Below are 20,253 nucleotides of genomic sequence, written 5' to 3'. Positions count from 1 at the left end.
AAATCCATTTATTGGAAAGAGGTTGTCTGTCGTGTTCCTTAAGGGGGGAATGCAGTGGTCCATGCATCGGACAAGAACTCCTCCAATCCTTCTTAGACTGATTAATTATAGTTCATTTGGTTTATATTATTTTCCCTTGGAAATAGACAAGAGTGGTGCCCCGTAAACAAATATAATTTTATATGATCATTTAATAATGAATAAACCATATAACGCTCCAGAAATGAATCCTCTTTTTAACGAGTGCAATTTTAATTCTTAACGTGGTGATAACGCTGCAGCCCCTGAGCTGTAACCACGTGAGAGTCGACGGATGAGGCGATTTGGCGCTTCTGACTATTTTCTTCTTCAATTAATAACCTATAATCCGTGATTGAAATTAAAAATATTTCTCTGCACATTTTCTACTTTAGTAACACGCTGTTGGATGTCTAGGGTAAAATATCCGATTAACTCAATTCCTAATAACCGATATTCTATTGCTTGTTCTTCGTTGGAGCGTTGGTGTCTGTCCCGTTCGCTCCGAGCCACGCTCACCTTAAAACTGTCCTAATTTAAACAATCAAGAGAAACACAGTAACATAACAGTGTTAAACCAGAAAATGTGCTCATATGCTTTAGAAAAAAAATGAATCTCTTCTTAGGATAATACTATTAATTATCCTAAAATAAAAAAAAATTCCCCCTCAAATTTCTCATTTTAAACATTTATAACTGGGTGTCATTAAAATAATGTAAAAAAGTAAATATCTAGTTATTTATAAGTTATATCCAGTTACAATATAAAAGTTCCAAGGTCTGACAAAGAACTGTTTTAAAAATGTCACCTAATTTGACTGAAAACTGACACTGTTCAATGGGATCAATAATCAGACAAACAATCAGATCAATTGTGGCGATAGTGGCGCCGCCCCCAGCGGTCGCCTGCGCCGGCGCTCCGGTTGACTCTTGCACTTTTTAGTATTTTTAAATTTTTCCTAGGACATATTGTGTGTTGTCACCGGGGTGCGTTGCATTACATTTCACTGCATATATGTATGAAAGTATGTATATGTAAGTGACGAATAAAAATCTTGAATCTTGAATCTTGAATCTTGAATCTAACCAAAAATCAAAGAGAATAAACTGTCAGGACAGAGATTTCGGGAGCTGAAACCAAATCGACCAATTAAAAACTGTCTCTGTATATACTTTACATATACTGTATATATTACATTCACTTCAAAGCAGCCGTGCTGTCACTTTCAATCGATTCATTTGAAGTTAATCAAGAACAAGATCTGCTTTGGGAATTGAGTTGTTTGCACCGTAGTGGACTGGGAAGGAAATGCCCTAAAATTGGCTTTAATCAAAGGGTCACGGGTAAAATCGCAGGATCAGCGACGGCGGCTGGTTTCGACGGCGTCTGCGAGCCACACATTTGAATAATCATGGCGTCCTGTTACCGCCACGAGGTATGAAAACCAAAAGTGAACCTTGGGAGAGAGAGCGACGTTTTGGGGAAAAAGGGCAAAAAAAGTAGGATCGAGTCCAAAAGACTGAAAGTTGGACATGTTCGATGTTTGGACAGACGCCTGGAAAGTCTTTGGGCTAAAAAACGATCCGAAAAAAATGCACACCAAACACCAAAAAACAAATCAAGACAAAGTAGAGAAGTATAAAAAAGAGGTCTGGTTTCAGTCTGAAGTGACATTATATTGTTTATATTGTTGGAGTATCACACGCAGCTCCGCGATCAATGGACATTCATCCTCCTCTCAAAATAAACAATATGGATACTGCCAGACCCTATACCTCTCTCTCTCTAACTCTCTCTCTCCACCTGTCTAGCCACCTGTCGATCTATCTATCTATCTATCTATCTATCTATCTATCTATCTATCTATCTATCTATCTACCCATCAGTATCCACACAATGTGTGTGTTTACCGTAATTCTCATATTAATCTTTCAATTGTGTGTTGTGTTTATGAGTGTAAACTAAACCGCTGCCAACAGCATCAGTGGAATTTAGTGGAACTCCAGCGACTTAACTTCTCCTTTTAAAACTAATTAATTGACAAGTACGTTTAAAGGGGACCTATTAGGCTCCCTTTCAACAAGTTAATATGGGTCTCTGAGCTCCCCAAACATGTTTTTGAAGCTTTTTGCTGAAAATACCACTCAGATTATGCATTCTAGCCATTCTAACATGCCTCCATAGCATCCTGTTCCAGTGTTACAGTAGGTGGCACCACCCTCCTGAGGCCCTTAGTTCCGTGAACCAATGGGGTTTGAGCATAAGTTCCGGGTTCTGTGAGCAAATGGTGTTTGAGCTTGACTTCCCGGGTTCTGTTGTATTTAGTCCATAAATGTTCACTGATTTCACCAATCAGTCCACCAAAATCTGTTTCTGAACAAATTTGAGGCAAGAAATGAGCAATCCAGCTGCTGAATTTCATTCATATTAGATCTACAAGGACTCGTTTAAAAGTTTGCTCCGACCTTCGTTGCCGTGCTTCAAGCTTGTGGGAGTTTCATGTAAACGTCGGAAAACAAAATAAATATACATCTACAATAATATAAATATATGTAATCATAAAAACACACTTTTTTATTGGTTATGTTTGGAGAAACGCTCTCTTGTTTTTGTTGGTTTCTACTTGAATTTTACGAACATTTTAAACCCGAAGGGACGTTCTGAGCGATCTCTGGTCTGTGCGTCCTGTGTCAGAACAAAATAAATAATGCAAGTTTATTATAGATTTTATTTCCATCCTTATGTAAAGCAAAGCCACTGCCACCTCCTCTCGCTGTCGCGTCCGGGTTCTTGTTTAGAATTCTGCTGAAGGTGTTCTGGGACATGTTCTACAGTGGTTCTTACGTCTTTTGTTCTCACGTCTTTTTAAGTTGACCTCCTGCTTTACTCAAATGGGGGACGGTTCTAATTCTACTGTGTCTCAGTGTGACTTAGGACCGAGAGCCAAATCTGAACGGCTTGTTTCACCACGTTCTCCGAATTAGGTAGCTCACAACGAACTGACTAGGTTGTCTTGTTTCACAGTTTGTGTGTTTGTAAGGACCCAAATGTATGTGCGCAAGCACTGAAAGAGTGAGTTTTTCATAATAGGTCCCCTTTAAGGGGAGGGTCGTCCAACTCTCTCATGATAGACTTCTATTTTATCTTATCTAAGTTGCTATAATTGTCATTTCTTGGCCCCTGTATCGTGGGAATAAAACCATGTTTCCTTTGTTTATGTTGGTTTATTATTATCGGTAATAATGATAGTATCTAGTAGCATTGGTAGAATAGTAATAATAGTGATAGTTGTTGTCAACATAGTGGTAGTGTTATTAATAACAATAGTGGAAGTTGCAGCAGGGAGAGCAGTGATAAAAAAAAAAAAAGTAAAGCATTAAGGGGGCGGTTTCGCAGACGCTGTTTAATCAAAATCACGACTCAGATAATCCTACTTCAATTTATCCAGACCCCTGTCTGAGACGTGGCGTCACTCGATATGAATCAAATAATAATAGAAGGGAAATTCAGGATTAGTTAGATGTTTGAGAATGAGTTCTCGACTAGGAAGTCTGGGACTGAGGTGATGAAGGACGAGTCAGCTCCTTCCGTCTGGTCTCGGTGCTGGTCTTAGTCCGGACCCACCCGGTCCACCTGGAGGCCCACGTCCACTAATCCAAAGATAACCCTGCCTCTGGGCAGCTTTAATTGAAGCCTTCCCCTCTGTCATATCTGTTTACCTCGGTTTCTCTCCCTCTGTCTCCCGGTGTCGTTCCATCCGTTGTCTATAGCATTTTATTATACGGGTATTGTTTGAGTTAAGTGGACTGACGCCTCGTGATAATCCACTTTAAATGAATGGACAGGACTGGACAGAACTTACCCGTGAAGCCTGACAGCTTGTCGATACAACGATCGATACGGTGACAATGTGAGAAACAGCGACGGCCGTGATGGGGGAAGTAAACACACTCTACAGGCTACAACGAATTAGAAGAGAAAACGTTGAATAAAACTCCCTCCGATATCTTCATTTCTGGAGAATTGGTTTGCCCCAGGCCAACATTTAAATGTTGGCTCCCATCGTTGATAACGGTTCATAGCGGCAACCTCTCGGAGCGCTTTACTCTTGGGGAACTGACCACTCTGCTGCAGCTTCTCACTGTGCTTGAATGCAATTCAATGGGGCAAATATTTATGCAAAAAAACCCAACCCAGAGTAAAAGGTAAAAGAATGGTCACAAACTGTGACTAGAGACTAGAAACAGGAAGCCGCGGTGCATCCTACTGGCTATAACGTTGCACTTTGGATGCACTGCGGCAATTTCCTAAACTTTTTCTGAATCATAATGAGATATTACTGTTATTCAAAACATGTTCACTGAACATACACTACAACCCGTGTGACTCTAATGTGAGAATTAGGAAGGTATAGCGTTCTTTTATACGAGAGCTCAGAGCGGTACGTTTCTCTATACTAAAGCATTATAATGATGAAACCAACATTTTAATAAGGTCTGGGATGAAAAATATCAAACCTATCTTTTAGGGCAACACGCACACACGCACACACGCACACACACACACACACACACACACACACACACACACACACACACACACACACACACACACACACAGTGTGCTACCTAGCTCCTTGAGCAGCGTGCCGTTCTCTGACTTCCATCTCTCCTTCTTCTTCTCAGGACTGCTCCTCCTTCTCCCCCTCCTCTCCTTGCCTTTCTCCTTCACTCCATTCTGCTTCCTCTTCTCTCCCTTCTTGTTATTTTCTGTTCGGGGATGAAGGGATGGGGGGGGGGGGGGGGTTCAGGTAGGGACAGAGAGAACACAGTCAGGTCAGGAATCACTGTTGCTATTTTCCACATTTTGTTTTGTAACCTGCACCGCGGTGGAACGGTGGAAAGTTCTTTTCGTTTTCCGTTTTTTTTTTTTGTGTTATTTTTTTTTTTCCACCCCGCGTCTGGATGAGGAAGCGGCATTAGCGAGTGGTTTAAAAACACGATGAATACACACATCACTGATTGATGAAGAGCGCGCGTGCGTCGAATGACTTCATAATGAGAGAAAGCGAGGGATGAGAGAGGAGGAGAGCTTGAGGAACAGCACATTCCAGAGCAAAACAAAAGGACATTTGTGCTTTCGCTTCATCCCAGACAGGAGCAAATTGCAAGTTATGTGGCATGGACCCTCTTCCAGAAAAAGGGACACGTGTCTTTACAGGGAAGTCAGAGAGCGGAGAAGAACAAGAGGTTTTATGCAGTGTCTCGGAGAAAAAAACCCCAAAACAAAACAAGACGGTAACTGAAAACACATTTTAACAAAATGTAAGACCGATCTTTAAACAAATCATCCCTCCATTATGAAAAATTGTGACTCTGATGCAGAAGAACTTCGAAAAAATAATAGATGGATGATAATTAAGCCTCATAAACCCCATAAAGTCCGACAACAATTTGTAAAACTGAATTTAAGACTTTTTAAGGACCTGCATGGCCCCTGTGTATTCAATTGATCTAATTTACAACTTGGATGAGAAATATGTCTCAACAAGCCACTGGACTGCTCCGTCTCGAGCCAAACACGTAGTGGCTGCATGACAGAATTTCCCCAAAAAAACATTTTAATTACTTGCGAGGAGCCGAGCATCCCCGGCTCCAGGGGAGTGGTAACAGTTGCGAACGCTCTATTTGAACAACTCCATTTTGTCTTCCAACAGCTGCTCTTCTCAGCTTTAGTGCTGCAGAGCAAGCTGTCATTCACACCGTGGCACCGCTGCTGTCATATCCCATTTCAGATGAGAGGGGCATATTTGCATTTATAACTCTCTTCTGCCGTAATGAATGTTTCTATGGACACTACCTTTTCACTCCAGATACCGATTCTGAAGCAAGGGAATAAAAAAAAAAAAAACACACACACAAAAAGTTTCTGAATTTGGAATTCAGGAATTGCTTCCAAGTTGCAGGATCGACAAGTGGCCACACTGAAAATTCATCCGCAGCGAAGTTGTATTAGGTTGCATTGGGAAGACATTTAAAGGGATTTCTGTGAACTATTATTTTTCAGTAAAGAAATGTCAAAATGTTGAGTTCATGGTTCTCAATAGCTATTATAAGACTAAATAAGAAAATATCAGCTAATATAGCAGAAAATAATGACCAGTGCAGCTCAGGCTATGTACACAATAAGAATCAATATAGAATTGGTTCGGGTTCATGGGATAGAGAAAAAGAATGGAAAAATGATGTTACGCTTCTATGTAACTCTTATTTTATAAGCAAAAAATGAAGTTGTTTGTCTAGATTTTTGTATGGCAATGCCAGTGCATGTACATATACAATGAATACCCATACATATATGCAGTGAGATGTCATGACACCCGGTGATTATGCACAATACTTGAACTTGAACCCACACAGACACACACAGTGACACAGTGACACACGCACACACACACACACACACACACACACACACACACACACACACACACACACACACTTCATTAAAATACAAGTAAATCAAACATGTCATGAATGCGTTCACACCCACGTGTTCCACACACACACTGCAGAAAATGCTGCATGCAGACACACACACACACACACACACACACACACACACACACACACACACACACACACACACACACACACACACACACACACACACGCACACACACACACACACACACAGTCACACTTCATTGACTTGCATATACAACGATAATATCTCTTTCCCTCTGCCCCGCCCGCACGTTTGCTGTCTTTCTGCCGTTATTGTCAGGACGTCTTGTTGTAACAAGCTCCCGCTGCTTAAACAAACACACACAGTCCTCACCGCACGCCTCGCTGCCTCCTCGCCACCAGTGATGAAAGGTTCGGCTCTTTTTTTGAGACTGGGTTCTTTGCCCGTCCATCCCTCGGTAAAAAGAGTCGTGCAATTTTCTGACTCTTGGAGTGGGGGGAGGACTTCCTGACCCATGAAGGAGAGTCCGAAGAGTCGGTTCGTCTCTGAGTTGTGAATGGAATTCTCCTGAGAATCCTTCAATGCTGTCACAATTATCTAGTTAGCCGGAGCGATGCAAACCCTGGATCCCAAAGGACTAGTTCCCAATCACATTCAACATAAATTGGGCCACATACCTTGGCCTTTTTCCACATTTATTTAGCCCTCAGCAATTATTTTCAGTTCACAAATCAAGACTACTAGACTCTCTCTCTTGGTTGCCCACTCACTGAATCAAAACTAAAGCAGCTTGTCGGGCTTGTAGGCCGGCTGCTTGAGACGCACAAGTGAATTGCGGCTCACAGCTCTTTTCCTTTGCGAAATTGAAATTACGCCTGTGTGTCGAGCTGCGAAAACGAAAATGAACAAAGCGACTCTTTTGGCGGAGTGATACGAATAAAAAGTGTGTGAGCCTTGCGTCACTCCACCGCCTCCTTGCCTCACTCTGTGCACGTGCATGTTTGGTAGTGTGATACATTGAGGTACAATGTGTGTGCGTGTGTGTGTGTGTGTGTGTGTGTGTGTGTGTGTGTGTGTGTGTGTGTGTGTGTGTGTGTGTGTGTGTTGTGTGTGCGACAATGTGCACATCAGTGATAACAGCGTCAGGCAGGTTTGGGTCGCGGATGAGGGCAGTGTGACACCTTGGCGGGTGCTGGTGTACCTGCATGTTTAGTGTGAGTACATGTTTATTTAGGCACATGCAAGGACACACACCTGACTATGTTTAACCATGCATGTGTGTATGTCTGTAAGCATCCAACTGTTTATTTTAATGTTTGCACGAGTGTGTGTGTGTGTATGTGCACATGTATTTGTCCAATTGTTTGTATGTGTGTGAGCGGTATACTATTTGTGGTGTTCGTGTGTGTAAATTTGCACGTACGCACATGCCTGTGTCAGAGTGAGTGTGTGTGTGTGTGTGTGTGTGTGTGTGTGTGTGTGTGTGTGTGTGTGTGTGTGTGTGTGTGTGTGTGTGTGTGTTGGGGGAGGTCTGTCCCAGTCAGCAGTGGGATGTCCTCACGCTTGCTTTAGCATGGAGCAGTAGGACATGCTTGGCTGGAACTGAAAGGGACCAGACAGAGATTTCACATCGAGACACATAACCACGGTGTGTGTGTGTGTGTGTGTGTGTGTGTGTCGGTGTGTGTGTGTGTGTGTGTGTGTGTGTGTGTGAGAATGTGTGTGTATATGTATGTGTGTGTGTGTGTGTGTGTGTGTGTGTGTGTGTGTGTGTGCGTGCGTGCGTGCGTGCGTGCGTGTGTGTGTGTGTGTGTGTGTGGAAGCCAATACAGCAGACATAGTGCAGCATACGCTGCATGAGCAACAGCAGGAAAAGAAAAGAGCGAATAAAGAATAACACAAAAAGAAAGAAAATAAGAATAAAAGATCTAGATGTGACCTGGGACTGATAATCATAACACCTAATTACTAATTGATCCCCAGGGTTCAATAAAGGAATAATATAACGTAATGTCATGGAATATTCCTTGCAGACAACGGCAGAGGAAGGGAACAGATTGGTTTGTAGGATCTTCTACTCCTCAACGGAATCCCTCGTGAATCACCGCCGTAGAGTTGTAGACCACCATCGGAGATTCTAATGCACATAATAGATCATTTTGGTGGTGTGGTCTGGACAGCTGCCGGTAAAAACAAGGTGTGTTTTGGTTTTAGTGTGCGAGGCAGTCAGTGTGCAATGTGTAGGAATGGCGGCTGGCTCGCGATATGAAGTAAAATCAACGTCAGTTTCATGTGAAGGGAATTATGACGCACTCTGAGAAAAGAAGCCTCTTGCTCTCTTGCTTTTTCGGTTTTCCACGCTGCCCATGCTGACAAACGACTTCCTTGACGGTAATTGTATGCGGCCAATTACAAGGAACCTGGTCCTGCGGTGTCTAATGTGAGAGTAGAGAAAAATGTCATTCTTTCTCTGAAGACACCAGAGGGTTTCTGCAGTCAACAAAAAAAGGCTCAACGTATAGAAGCACTGGAAAGGTTGGACAAAGGGAAACATTCCCCGTCCTCCTATTGCAGAGCTTAGAAACTTGCGCCGTTGAATTTGAACTCGGGTTTGGAGGAATGACACCTGGTCTGACGAATCACCCAACATTCAGACAGTCGTGGGGGAGAAATTGGCATGTGCAGATGGGAATCCATTTCCTGCACCGCGATCCAAATCTGCGCCTTTTTCTTTTCGAGTCAGTGTGGGGACCAAAAAAAACAAAAACCCCGAGGAATGTTTCCCGACACATGGCTGAAAACATTCTGGGAGGAACTCGGGCTGATCTGGGGGCAGTTCTGCCCGACAGGTGAACCGCATGAAGGGGCACTCAGCGTAGATCTCAGCGGTTAAAGCCATCACTCAGGGACGGACACAGTGCGCCGGTCGTCCGGCTGGTGAACGACTTGTACCTTCCAAACCAACGTCCGCACGCTTGCTGACTCCAACCACAGTCAAGCACGGTGGAGGGGATCTGGGTTGGAGTTGTGGAAGTTCAGGCGGCGAGAAGAAGTTGTTTTTTTCCCCCTTACTTTTCCAATTTATTTTAATGGCCCCTTATTGAAATACCGAGAGGCAGTTAGCGTCAGGGGGTCCTGGAGGGATTTTTCCCGAGAGGTCGATTTATTTAACAGCTTCTACCATGTAATTTGAGGAAATGTTCTATTTCAAAAGGACGATCTCGTCTCTCAGATCTACCCGGACTAGTTGAGAATTCCGGTGGCATTTGATCGTTCTCATTTGATGTATTTTTTTCCCTTCCTAAAACGCTAAAGCTAATGCACACAAACTAGTCCTCGTAGGGCTTTCCCAGAAAACCAAGGGAAATTTGCACAGCTTCCCTCTCGCCGCACAGTGTAAATTGAGCCCAAATCCAACACGGAAATACTTGGAAACTACCTGAAACACTTAAAATATGAGCAAAACCGAATCAGGGCCTTTTTCTCCCTCTGGTGCCTCCCCACCACCACCAAACCCTGCAACACCCCCACCTCCCCCCACCCCCTTTCTCTCACACCACCTTTTCCTGCTGTCACACCATCGCTGCAACATTTCCTCCCTACCGCCTTACACACACACACACACACACACACACACACACACACACACACACACACACATACACACACACACACACACACACACACACACACACACACACACACACACACACAGACCGTCTCATTTAGAAGGTGCAACAGCGCCTAGGGATTAATCTTTTTGAAGTGTGTGATTAATTTCCCCTCTATCTGGGTGCAGTGAATTGCAAGGAGTGTGTGCCTGTATGTGTGTGTGTGTGTGTGTGCGTGTGTGTGTGTGCATGCGCTTGCCCAGTCTCTGCGTCCCACTTTTTACCTGAGCTTGTTAGTGTGGCGTGAGAAAGCCTTCTTCTCTCCATCCCCCTTTCTTTCACTTTAACCTTTTCTCCATCTTTTCACACTTTCTCACCTCTCCTTTTTTCCCCTCCCTCTCTCTCTCTCTCTCTCTCTCTCTCTCTCTCTCTCTCTCTCTCTTTCTCTCTCTCTCAAATCACTTTTGTTTGTCCCTTTACCTTCACGTCCGTTGAACCCCCACCACGCATCCTTAAGGGGCTTTTACATTGGAAGATGTGTGCGCTGCACTCAATAGGCCGAACATTTTGGTTGCTAGGCGAAGATAAATTATCTATTGACATGTCAATTTGACTGCTGTCAATACTTCGAAAACAGGAGTATTGTTTATGGTATTATTATCTTAAGTACAGTTGGCCTGTATGATATATTACATGTATTCTATTTACATATTAAATTACACGATTATATGTCTTCAGACATCATCAATCCTATCTTATTTTCATGAAAGGAATAGTCATGATCATGATGTTGTAGGTAATATTTATTGGCCATTGGTCATATATTCGGGAATTTGGACACCGCTAAAATCAGTTTCTCCTCCATATTGCACGGATACTTCCTGTTTGCTTCACCCCTTGTTTCTATTTGCCCAGCGGGGATAAGGTCACGGCGCGCCGCTTTGCGCTTTGCTCAGTGCAGATCCTGCTCGGCGCAACCAATAAATAACAAGCGTCCTATGTGGGGGGCCCTTTATGCCCCTTCACCCCCTCGCTTTCAGCATGTCTGGAAGAGCTCCGTGCCATCCACCAGTATAATACCGTTTCTACAAGAAAAATTAGCGGGTTAACCCGTTAATTTTAGGCAATTGACACCTTTGCCATTTCCTGGAGAAATGGCGTTTTCGTCTGGCCTGTCATGTTTGTCATCCAGAAGATGCAGGTAAAGGGGCAACTTAAACAGACAACGGCATAAAATTGTAAAACTTGAAAAATTTTTTTTTGAACCGTTGAAAGGAATCGGATCGTTCGTGAACGACCCAACACGACAGTAGAAGCAGCATGGAGTATCAGTGGAGTATCCATGCGCATCAGCCAGTGCTCGCATCAGTCCTCCAGCGACAGGGAGCATAGACGCTCCTCTGGTTCGGAGCCCGGCTTGGGGCGGTGTTGGAGTGGCTCCCAGCCCGACGGGAAGCGTGGGGTTCCTCCGCTGTGCTCCCCGCGGAGCAACCCCCACACTGACTACATTTCATGGTCCCATCAGGACAAAAGTCAATATCTTCTTATTTTGATTTTGGAATCTAAATCAGACATGAAATGATAGAATGATAAACGGATATTCCTGCCTATTAACGCGCTGGAACTCCAATGTAAAGTGGCCAAAATGAGTGGGTCGACTCGGGTGTCGTGTCCACATCAGACCGATCTGAGGTGGAGCCGATAAAAACTATTATTGCTATTGCAGGATCATCATATTGCTATTGACATTTCACTGCATACAGTATATGTATGAAAGTATGTATATGTGTGTGACGAATAAACCTCTTGAATATTGAATCTTGAATCATTTGACCCGGGACTGAAACCTGCGTGTAACCTTTCCCACTGATGACAAATGCCGGATGCTAGCGGCATTTTTGTTTTTGGTGCAGTGGGAAATGGGTATAATATATAGTCTGTATTCCTTTCCACACACACACACACGCACACACACATACACACACACAAACACACATACTCTCATGCAAACGCACACACACACACACACACACACACACACACATACACACACACACACACACACAGACAGACAGACAGACAGACAGACAGACAGACAGACAGACAGACAGACAGACACACACACACACACACACACACACACACACACACACACAGAGAACACAGATCCGATCAGAGCCAAGCTCTAACCAGTGTCAGCTTGTCACAATTGGGTCGAAGCCAGAATGTAAATACAGACCACTACAGGCATAAAAAAATAACTGTGTGCATGTGTGTGTGTGTGTGTGTTGTATGTGATAGAGAGATTCCAAAAATAAGAGGGGAAAAAAAATTATAAAAGAGATTATTCTGATGGATTTATTCAAAACTACAAGGAGAGTCATATATCTCCACTAAGATATTGAGGAAAAGATTGCATTCAGGGTCATTAAACGTCACACGTAGAAAAAAAAACTATTTATCCGAGATACAGTGAAAACATAGAGTTTATGTTAAATCCTAAATCCAGCATTTTCTAAAAGGGATGAACCTAACTCTAACCCTAAACGTTACCCTGCAGGACATCACAGTGCCCTGAAGAGGAGGTTAATGCCGGGATCAGACTACACAAATTCAGCCGGAATTTGATACGATTTTGTCGTGGCCGACGAATTTATAAACCTCGGGCCCAAATATGAGCACCGGGGAAGATGAACGACCGTCTTTACCCCCTGTAGTGTGACATAATCTCAGAAGAGCAATGTGACATCTGGGACGCCCCACGACACCCTGACGAAAAGACACACGTCGGACTCTTTAGATTCAAGGTATTCAAATTTCCACAACACCACAGATTTTAACACGCCACACTTTCTAGAGTTCACAGAAGATGACTCTTTCTCCCAGACACCATCTTCCCCAATCTCGCGCCCCCTTTGTCTCCGGCAAAGTTGAGAGGTTGACATGTGTGGAATGCTGTCTTCCTCCAGCCTTCACATGGCAGGAAGAGACAGACAGACAGACAGAAAGTGGAGCATGACATAAAGACAAGTGGAACCACTGCTTGAGACATGCATGTGTGTGTGCGTGTGTGTGTGTGTGTGTGTGTGTGTGTGTGTGTGTGTGTGTGTGTGTGTGCGCGCATGTTCTTCATGTGGAGGAAGGATGATGTCATCTCACCAAACTGTCACAAACTATTTTTTTAGTCCATCTAAATAATTCACTGAGACACCAATCGTAGACAGCAATCGTAGAATTCAATCACACAGAACTTTTTACTGGGTCAATAAATGACACTTTTCAGATAGATCTGTTAATAACAATGGAAAACAAAACAGCGGTGAAATAGCTAAAATGTATGACATCATGGAATAGGTTTTTATTACTATTGGGTTTTGTCCATAGTTTTTAGCTCATATTGAATGTTTTATTATTAGGTTTATTGTACATTACCAATTTTTTTCTACTCTTAGGTTCAGTTTTCTGGTTGACTGCTGGCTTGATTTCATAAGTAATTGTATATGACCACATAATTACGGTTTCTTTTATTTTGGTTACTTATATTTGTTATTGTTTTTCTGTTATTTTTTTAGATCATATATTGTGCTGTGCATCATTAGTGAAGGTTTAATGTATATTATCATTTTATGCTGTGTACAGTCAACCATTTTTTTATTCCACTGCTATATTATTGAAATTGCTCAGGAAATGTCTCTGAAATTTTCAGGCTAAAACTATTTGAAACTGAACAAGTTACAAACAGTACATGTCTTGTTTAAACCAGAACATCACAAACATCTTGTGGTTCAACTTTCATCTAAATCGATCCACATACGGAGCAGAAATGAGTGAAAAACCACCAAATTTGACCCAAATCAGAGACGTGGTCTAAGTAACCGAACGCCAAAGTATGTACAACTGAGCTTAAACTATCTGGAACCCAACCATAACAGAAGTTACCAACACGGTTGAGGTATTGTTCATGAAAAACCGACCAAATTTGACCGCCAGTAACCGGAAACTCGTGCTTCGACGACACACAAACGTTCGAAAACAAATGGAACGAGATGAGAGTTACAGTAAGATGCTTTATGACATCATCATACTATTTATTACAAATGTGCAGGTTCTGATTCAGAATGGACACTGGCATGTGTCCAGTGTGCGGCGTAGACTACGTCGCTCTGTCGTGGTTAGAGATCAAAAACTAGGTGTGTGTAACTGTATGTTTATGTACCTTCTTCCCTGTGTCTGTGGATCGGTTCAATTGATATTTTATCTTTTTGGTCCCCATTATTTTCCGGATTCATGAAAAAAACACATTTAGTTCACAAAAACTCGTGACCACGTCACTCGAATGTGCGACTGAGTGATGCGTTCAAGATCCAGCAAGGTATCGGAAAAATAGAAGCCGTGATATGGTAAATACTCTCAGAAATACCACAATGTTTTTCGTATTTCATGGAAACGTAACTTATTGAAAATATAATTCAAGTCACCACTAAAGTTAGGTAAGTTCGACTACTATCGTAAACCTCCGTAAATACATAAACCTGCATAAAAATGTCATCATTGATGCGCACATGACCAAACTTCACCTGCCGTCACTGAGACTGCACATGTACTTTCACACACTTTCATATAACAGTGACACGGTTTGGTTTCAAGTAAAATATAAACGGTAGTTTAAAAGAAACGTCATGTAGAAACAGTTTACGACAGCTAAACGTATCAAACTTAAATTAAAAGGCAGAAAGTGTTCAGAATTGACAAGCTCTTCCATAATAATTCTAATGCAGAATGAAAAGTATGTTAAAGTTCCATAAATGTTGTCTGCCTTACAATATAGACCAGTAATCTATTGAACTGAATTTTACAATTGTAGATTAACAGAAAGAATACAATGAAGAACTTATAAAAACGAACATTTATTTATTACACTTGTAAAATAAAATGTATTTATTTTTATTGATATACAGTATAAAGTTATTACAAAGTTTGTAATTGTTATTGTTCCAGATGCCGAAAAATAGCCGAAAGTCTCAGAAAATAATGAAGCAATTGTCCAAAAATCTAGTCCTCAAGGTCAGTTACAATATTAAAAAAAAAAAAGCACCAAAGAAAAATACTGTGGAAAAAAAAACACAAATGAGAAAACTTGCAAAACAAGTGTTAATTTGCCATATCTGTCAGTGTTAAGAGGCTCATTTCATCAGGATTATTTAGAGTTTGGAGACTCCAGGAATAACACCATCATTGCGACGAGATCAGACGTAGAAGTTGCAGAGAACGAAACTGACATGGAACCCTGAGAGTAGGGACTGTTGGAAATAGTGGGCATAATAACATCCACTAATGTGACGAACAAACATGCACTAAGTGTGGGGGAAGTCAGGAAAATTCCAACTGACGATGACAACCGCAGCTGCCAAAATTGTAATAGATTCCAACTCACAGAGAGAAATAAATGCATCAGTGGCACTCTGGAAGTCACCAGTGATGCGATGCAACCTAATGTGGATGTCACAGCAACTATTACAACGTCTGTCATGCACCGCTACCTGGTCAAATACAAAATTACCAACTTAATGACGAACATTTCCAACATCCAACGATCATTTATCACGGGTGGCTACTTCTGTGTCAGCTACACCATCAACACAACACGTGGGTACGCTGGCACAGTGCACTGCTGCCTCACAGCAAGAAGGTCCTGGGTTCGATTCCTGCCTGGGACGCTGCTGGCACTGCCCCCTGGAGGGTATCTCCTGATCAGGGGCCTTTCTTTGTGGAGTTTACATGTTCTGTAAGAACCCGTCATCTGACCAGCGATGGAAGTCGCTCCCCGGGGGCTGTATTGTAAGCTGCCCACCGCCCCTGGCCGACAAGCCTCAATGCAGAAAAGATTTCATTTTACAGCCTCCATCTGTGTGTGTGTGTGTGTTCGCTGTAGCTGCATGTGTTGTGGTGTGTGACAATAAAGACAAGCTAAGCTTGTCCATCTTAATCTCTAACAATATGGTGACTGACATTACCAAGATAGAGAAAATGGCAAAGGTGAATCATTTCTGTATTTATCCTTTGTTAAGATGGCTTAGTTTATGTAACACATACTGCACATCACAAATATCAAGCTGTCTTTATAAAAATGTGCATCCAAAATTTTTTATTATATTTATAAACATTGTTTACTTTGACAACTGGATACAAGTTGTCCTTTTCATTTTTTACATTTCTTAAGATTTCCATTTTAATAATACACACTTGTTAGTTGTCGTGTGATCCTTATAAATACTGTGATATTTGTTTAATTATTTTGTCCAGATGTTTTGGACAAACTACTGTTAAATAAAACAATTATCTAACAATCGCCTGAAGATCTATTTTACAAGTTCGAAACAAAATTACGGCTGTTAGGTCACTCATTTATAACTGTTATTTATAACTGACCTATTGGACATTTTTTGTCGTAATTATCACCGATTATGTCACGTTCGAACTTATGATCATTGGTTGAGGTCTCGCTTAAGTGGGAACGTTTAATATGTATTGTCGTCCCAGTTTGATTCACAACGATCGACATTTGTATCAGGAAATATAGACACAACTTTACAAACTCACCGAAAATTGCAGAACATTGGCGCTACATTGAGAACACAGTCACTTTGTCATGAACCAATACCATATAAATCCACGGTTCGTCTCTCGAGTGGTCGTAAATATCTAAGGATTGAGCATCCATCCATCCATCCATCCATCCATCCATCTGTCTGTCTGTCTATCTATCCATGCATCCATCTACAGTATCTATCCATCTATATGTCCGTCCGTCCATCTATCTATCTATAACTACTAATTTGACCCCCTCTTTGAATGTGATACGTTTACATTCTCCACATGGCTTTGCACCATTTTGACTTCGATAGGGGACTGGTATAGAGAACAGAAGTGGATGAAACAAGAGGACGATGAATTCAAAGGAATGGTACGGGAATGACCCGACTAGAAGAGATTACAAAGACAAGGAAAGATATGATGGAAAAAGAAAGGTTGGGGAAGGCGAAGAAGATGAAGAAAGAGAAGAAGAGAAGGAAGAGCTGGGAGGGAAAATGAGAGATGGATACTATTTGAGAAATGTGGCTGGCCATTAGAGTAGACAGCCTCATTCCTCACACTGAACAGCCTGAACACACACACACACACACACACACACACACACACACACACACACACACACACATACACATACACACACACACACACACACACACACACACACACACGCCTTTCCCTCATCTAACTCCTCTGTAAGTGTGAATAGATATGGTTGTTTAGCTTCTGCATCCCAGCTCCCACTGCCTGATAGCAGCAAACTGCTGAGTCAGGAGCTACTCATACAGTGTGTCTGTTTGTGTTTGTGTGTGTGTGTGTGTGTGTGTGTGTGTGTGTGTGTGTGTGTGTGTGTGTGTGTGTGTGTGTGTGTGTGTGTGTGTGTGTGTGTGTGTGTGTGTTAGGCTATTTGTATTTAGGGGGGGGGGGGTGAAGTAAGAATTCTGTAGTGTGTGTGGGTGTTGCTTTCTTTGATAATATGTGTAAAAGTGTGTGTATGCACGCTTATGTAATTGTGTGTGTGTGTGTGTGTGTGTGTGTGTGTGTGTGTGTGTGTGTGTGTGTGTGTGCGTGTGTGTGTGTGCTAGGCTATTTGTACACAGCAGCAGAGCGCCCTGCCTCAGAAACGACGAACACTGCAAATTGAACACCGGCAGGGGCAGCAGCAGTCCTTCATCTCACACAAACACAGACACAGACACCCACACACACACAAACATACACACAAAAACAACGACGCACGCAGCACGCGCACACACATACACACACACACACACACACACACACACACACACACACACACACACACACACACACACACACACACACACACACACACACACACACACACACACACACACACAGATGCATGCAGCACGCACACACACATACACAAGGACGCACGCAGCATGCACACACACACACACACACACACACACACACACACACACACACACACACACACACACACACACACACACACACACACACACACACACACACACAAGGACGCACGCAGCACGCACACACACACACACACACACACACACACACACACACACACACACACACACACACACACACACACACACATACACACACAAAGTCTAACCTGCATTTCCCCCCAAAAATACCCAAGCATGCAAATGGGCTTATAGCTCCAGGGTCTCAGTTACAGTATACATAAAAACAGCCCCTGATTTTTACTTTAACAAAGAAATAGGAGGTTTTATAACTGCTATGATCGGGGTTAATAGAATTGACTGTCACCATAATGACTAAACTGCAGTTCACAGTCGGTTTGACCATCACCATAGCACAGATGATGAGATGGTCATCATTATCGGTCTGCTCATCAATTCAAAATCCTGTGTTCAAGATTCCAGCGGAGGCTCATCCCTCTGAAATATGGAAATTTTAAATCTGAAAGCCTTAATATTTCAAACCTCCTATCCTGAGAATTTTTAGGTCAATCATCAATAATTTCCACGACTGAATCATTGATCAAGACATGTTAGTTTCATGACAATACATGACAATATTGATTCAGAGTCTTGAGTGCAGGAATTTAGTGTCACGGTTTTGGAGTTGGCACTAGATCAAGTGGTTTGGGGATTTTGGGTTGAGTATGAACGTCCTTCTATTCCGAGATCAGAATCGCTTTATTCTGCCAGGTGTGTTTACATACTGTATACTAGGAACTTGTTCTGGTGAGGTTTGGTGTGTTTAACTCCAGGCGGTTAAGAATAAAAAGAAACAGTACGAAAACATTTTGAAGAAAAATAATAATATTTTGTAGACTAGAATAAAAAAGTGATTCAAATTAAATAAAAATATAAATAAAATGTGTCAATTATATACGAAGAGCCAACTCCCCCCAGGAATAGTCACATATATAAAAATATACAGAATATACAAAATGCACAGGAAGTTTAGATTCTATTCAATTTTCAGTATCGGTTTCCGGTATGATAAGAAATATTAGATAAGATAAGAAAAGCTGACACTTTGTTAATCATTGTGGGGAAATTCAGGACGTTTATCGCCTGAGTGACCACAGAGGCTGCTATGAGATCAAATCGGACAGCCGGGACCCTGCCATGGCAGGGAAGGCACCAGACCTCCGTTTTTAATATTTTGTCCATGCGAGACTGAAAATGATGAGTCGGTTGTGTCATGGCCGCCTGTTGCTGAGGATAGATCTCCGGCCATTTCCCCAAACCGCTCGCCCTCTGCACCAACATCAGCGTTGGCACAAATGGAACGGAACGGAACAGTCAAATGCTTCGGCCGATGAAAGCTTAATCCGTGTTGTTATTGTCACTATTTTAAGCTGCACTTAAAGCTCCCTCTCATCCTCATACATGCTCACACACTCCGCTGCACAGTCATTTCATGAACTACGACTCTGCGCTCACAAAAGCCACTTTCTCCACATTTCTGGAGAAAGGGCTGTGATGCAACTGTCAGCCTCTTCACACGCCACAGGCACAAAAGTCTGAAAAAAAGCACCACACCGCCGACACTTTATATATTCCGCATCTGTGAAAACACACATATCCTACCCGTCACCTGCACACACACAAACACACACACATTATGAAATGCACAACGATCCTCTCCCTCTCGGAAAACCGCGTCCCTGAAGCGGGGAATCGCGATTTTTCACATTTTCTTTACAAACTAGCATTAATGTTACTGAGCTTAAAAATTTGAATAATGGATAATGACTTTATTTACGTCAATGCACAAATGTATGTCCCCATATCCACTAATCAACGAATCTCTTTTTATATGAATTGTGTATATTTTGAAATATTTGGTAATACTGAATAATAAATGTACAGGAAACTACCCTCTGTTGTTTTCATCTTTAGAAGACCGAGCTCTCACATTTTCCCCAACGTATTTTGTAATATCAAAATCCAGACAAATGCACGACGGCTAACTGGCGGGGGGTCAGGGCTCGGTTTTTGGATTCAGTGCAAAGCCGGCTTTGCCCACACTTGCACAGAAGTACACAGGCACACGGATGAATCGGCTGCGGTAAGAAGCGATCATGCACAA

The 20,253-nt window shown here is 42.3% G+C and overlaps 1 protein-coding gene across 1 annotated transcript in view; it reads right to left on the bottom strand.

Moving 5' to 3' along the window:
• jade2 (jade family PHD finger 2) overlaps window positions 1-20,253 on the bottom strand; it is a gene marked incomplete at its 3' end in the record, with an annotated part of 178,949 nt that overhangs the window by 13,676 nt on the left and 145,020 nt on the right. The window contains exon 12 of the mRNA XM_080014202.1: window positions 4,648-4,788. Within this exon, the coding sequence (XP_079870328.1) occupies window positions 4,648-4,788 (141 nt within the window). The remainder of the gene's footprint in view (window positions 1-4,647; window positions 4,789-20,253) is intronic.

Source organism: Zeus faber, assembly GCF_960531495.2.
Source record: "Zeus faber genome assembly, chromosome: 14".
Lineage (NCBI taxonomy): Eukaryota > Metazoa > Chordata > Actinopteri > Zeiformes > Zeidae > Zeus > Zeus faber.
The sequence above is the reverse complement of the archived record's forward strand: the minus strand, read 5'-3'. Positions and strand labels throughout refer to the sequence as shown.